General features: G+C 38.4%; 1 protein-coding gene across 1 annotated transcript in view; it reads right to left on the bottom strand.

Moving 5' to 3' along the window:
• MYO3A (myosin IIIA) overlaps positions 1-4,560 on the bottom strand; it is a 318,705-nt gene that overhangs the window by 250,978 nt on the left and 63,167 nt on the right. Inside the window, exon 6 of the mRNA XM_006887107.1 lies at positions 2,949-3,094. Within this exon, the coding sequence (XP_006887169.1) occupies positions 2,949-3,094 (146 nt within the window). The remainder of the gene's footprint in view (positions 1-2,948; positions 3,095-4,560) is intronic.

Genomic DNA, 4,560 nt, shown 5'->3' with positions numbered 1-4,560 from the left:
TCCATTTAATTTTTTCCCCCTTCATTCACTGTTGCACATTTTCCTCTCTGCCCACCCTTCCCCCAGTTCATTTTTCTCTTTGAAGAAAAAAAAAATTGTTTCATTGTTATACAATCCCTCCCAGTCCAAAGTCCACTTTAATATGCATTTCTTTTTCTGTAATCTTGTCATGAAAATAATACCTAATCATATAGATACGTCCTCAAGAAGGTACAGTCAGGGTGTTTTTTAGAGGAAAAGATGGCAAAATTTCATCTCACATATCTTTGGGCATGTTGTTGGGAGGGACTTGTTTTTAGAAAAGGACATCTTATTTGCAAAGGAGGGTCAGAGAAAGAGAGGAAGACCCTCTTTCTTCCTCAAAAGAGATGAGATGGATTGACACAGTGATTGTAACAATGGGCTCAAGTCTATCAGAGATGATGAGTATGGCGCAGGACAGAGCAAGGTTCAGATGAGGGTTGCTATGTGTTGTAGTCCTCTCAATGGCAACTCTCTACAACAAGAAGATAACCATTAAAATGGCTCAGGATCTTAACATTAAAGGTAAAAATTTCATCTCCCATAGTATAGAACAAAAGAAATCAGGGAATGTGGATCTTTCCCATCTTTCTTAAATTTACTGAAAGATCATGGATTTGGCATAGAACAGTTTTCCTTTAAGTAACCTTGACTACTCCATTTAAAAATTGGCCTGTACTGTCAAGTTGGATCCTATTCATAGCTGACCCTCCAGTGGGTTTTCAGAGGCAGTTAAGTACATGGGAGGAGACTGCCCATTTCTCTCCTGTGGAACAGGTGGTGGATTTGGACTGCCTGCCTTTGAGTTGATTGTGCAGCTCCTTATTACTAGATCACCAGAGCTCCCTTCCAAAATAGACAGCATATTTTACAACCAGTAAATCCTGAGCGATAAATTGAAGCTACTCTGTGATGGATATTAAGAATCTAAGGTATTAGAATTTGGAGCCTATAAACAGGAAACTTAAAGATAAAATGAAATCCTACCTCTAATTCTTGATCTGCATACTAACTACATGTGGGCCTTTCAAAATGGAATATTTTGAATACAAATATAAGAGAAACATATTCATTATTTCTTTAGGCCTAGAACCTCCTTTCTAGATTTTCTATGTATGATTCTCTTTTTCCGAGATCAAATTCTAAAGAGTCTTCAAATGATGGCAGACAATAAAGACAGTCTCTTCACATCATCTTCCACTAGTTGTTGTTGTTGTTAGGTGCCATCGACTCATAGACAACTCATAGTGACACTATGAATGAAAGGCCTGAGCACTGTTCATAGAGTTTCCAAAGGCAAGACATTCCAGAAGTGGATGCCAATCCTGCTTCCAGGCTTGTTTTAGTCGGGAAGCTCCAGCAAACACTGTCCACCATGGATAACCACTATCACATTTGGCACATCGGTGTCACAGTGTTTAGCATCACAGCAACCACGATTTACCTCTGTACAGCAATGCACAGACCAGTGCTATACCACCTAGAAGAATGTTTGACAGAAAACCAATTTGAACCAGCATGCTCAGACAGCAAGAAGTCGCAGAAACCCTGGGTGGAGCCATCCAGAAAGAGAGGACATGGCCACCGTCTCTCCCATCTCCCTTTTAGGGCTTTAAACCCCAGGCTGCCAAACCCTAGGTCATGCTTTAAGGGCTTCTCTCCTGGGGGGAAGAGGAGTCCTGCACATCAAACACAAGTCTTCAAATGACGTCAGACAGTAAAGAGAGTCTCTTCACATCATCTTCCACTAGAAACTAACTGAAACACACATGAAGTTTAAAATACAGGAATCTACAATTTATGACAGATTTGCTTTACAATGAACCGCACTTACAAGTACTCAAATTTGGGTTTTTGTTTTTTGGTTTTTTTTTTTTCAATGTCTAATCATTTGTAGTATGTACTACATAGAGAATTACAGCATATAATTTGCTGAGGTTATCATTAGCATACCAAACTCCAGAGACAAAGATTACACTGAAAAGTGATAATAAAAGGCACTAACAATGTAAAGAAGTAAAGAATAGGGGGTACTACACTAAAATCAACTTACAAAACTTAGAATCAACTTACAACTTACAAAATCTGAATGGAACCCGTTGGTAAATTGTAGGCCACCTGTAATTAATAATAAGATAAGCAGAGGAAAGTTAACTTAAGGAGAAGGAGTCTACATAAATAGCACAGTGCTTTCATTATTCCAAAGAGGTTATTCTCAGTTTACTGTTTTATATTAACATTATTCCCACTGCTTTTGAGTTAGCAGTGCAACTCTCTATGGACTGTGCCAAAAGAGCTCCTTTTCACTCAACATAATTAACACATTTAAAATTATTATTAATTAATACATTTGACTTACAATTACTGAAATGATATTTTAAGATTAAAGGCCAGAACTAAGAGAAGACTTAATAAATAGTATGAGATGACTACGGAGTTCTGGTGGCTGAGTGGCAAGAAGCTGTGCTGCAATCCCAAAGGCACATGGTTCAAGTTCACAAGCTGCTCCATGGAGGAAGACGGGCAGTCTTCGCGTGTGTGATTTACAGCCTCTGAAAACCTGTTGAAGGGTCAGTTATGTGTCAGTTCCAACTTCATAGTATACAACATCAGATTAGTAGACTAATAGAAAGAAGCAAAGAAAATCACAGTGGCACTGAATGTGGCCCAGCTCCTTTCACTGATTCCTTCAGAGTGAATGAAGGAATGAAATGACCTGTAGTTTCCTGAGAGGAAATCTTCGTTAAAGGGAGAGACATGCACCAATTATTCAGAGAAAGTTCTTTTACTTTGACCAAGGAAATAACTTTAATAAACAAACACAATAGAAGAAGCAGAATGGTATTTCGGGCTAGACTGATCTCACTTGGCTGTTGGGAGAAAGGTTGGTTTTAGAGACAATACCTATCAACTGTTGGTCTACTGACCTTGGTATTTTGAAGAGTGCTCTCATGGGATGCATATCTGCAAGTGGGGGATCTCCATCCCCAAGTTCAATGGCTGTGATACCCAGGGACCATGTGTCACATCTGGCATCATACATGGTATCCAATTGCTGTTCACATGCAATCACCTAGTAGAAAACAGGACAGAACAAAGCAAAGTACTTTACTTCCACAAGAATATGAAAATGTCGAGAAAAATGTGCATGTGTTTAAAAGTTTGGTAACTTGGGAGAACAAGTGATCAAATGACTGTTCTTCTTTTCATTTTGATAATAGAAATTATCTCACTGAATTTGGGGAGGGGGAAAGAAATAAAACAATGAAAAAGATTTTGAAAACACAAAACAAAATTAGCCACCAGACAGTACTCTAAATGGAAAGGCTTGGGACCAAATGCATGGCTAGATGTTATATGCAAAAGTAGTCACTCAGTGTAGCTGCCTGCTAGAGAGAAGGTGGTCTCTGGATCCTGTACTCATCAGCACCACCAAGAATAACTCCAAACTTTACAAGAGGTGAGCAGCAGTTAGACTATATTCCTGCAAAGCTGCACTATAGTCCAGAGAGAAGATGAAGGAGTTTAGGAAATGGGAACTATCCTACTGCACGGGCCTAAAAAGGACCCCTTGCATGGTGAGTTGTTTTCTATAAAGGGAGCACTTTAGCTGCAACTAATAAATAACATCCTAAAAATAAAGAATCTATAAAACCTATGCAGACACAACAGAAATGGCCTAAAATATAGTCAGAAAAAACTTTAATATAATGTCAAGAAAGCAGCAGGCAGCTTCAAGCTTTGTGAAAAAAACCAAAATAAGCTTTCTCTTAAAAAAAAAGTAGAGCATATTCCAGACCCAATAAATACCACAGAGACAGAAGAAATAGACTGATTTGGAGTCATATTACCAGCTACAGAAGAAGGTACAAATAATGGGATAAAGAATGATAACAAAAATAACATGCAGACCCCAGAGACAGGGAACCAGAAGAAATAAATTGGAGTTATTTGAACATCTGTGGCCAGTAGCACTTGAATTTAAGAGTCTCTAAGTCCAAATACTAGGTACAATATCAGAGAAAGCTTCCTATCTTAGATGGTTCTGAGTAAAAGTCCTTTGTCTTGAACTTCTACTCCAGGATTGACTTCTTATAGAGTACCAGAGGAATGTCTTATCTGTGTTTCATTGACTATGCAAAGACTTTTGACTGTGTGGATCACAACAAACTGGCTAATTCTGGAAAGAATGGGAATCCCAGCATATTAGATTGTACTCATGGGAAACCTAGATCTAGACCAAGAAACTATTGTGCAAACAAAGCAAGCTTTACAACTTGAGAACACAAGTTCTCAAGAAAGTTGTGTGTCGGGGTTATATCCTTTCTCTATATCTATTCAATCTATATAATGAGAAAAAAATAATTCAAGAAGTGGGACTCTGTGAAGAAGGATTTGGCATCAAGATTGGAGGAAGGCTCATCGATAATCTTAGGTATGCAAGTGACACAACCTTACTTGCTGAAAGTAAGGAGAATTTGAAGCACTTCCTGCAGAAGATCTAACACTGCAGGATTGCATTTGAATGTCAAGAGAAAA

The sequence above is a fragment of the Elephantulus edwardii genome, unplaced genomic scaffold, assembly GCF_000299155.1.
Source record: "Elephantulus edwardii isolate Elephantulus edwardi_28Jun2011 unplaced genomic scaffold, EleEdw1.0 scaffold00054, whole genome shotgun sequence".
In the NCBI taxonomy this organism is placed as follows: Eukaryota; Metazoa; Chordata; class Mammalia; order Macroscelidea; family Macroscelididae; genus Elephantulus; species Elephantulus edwardii.
Note: the sequence above shows the minus strand (reverse complement) of the source record. Positions and strands in the feature narration are given on the sequence as shown.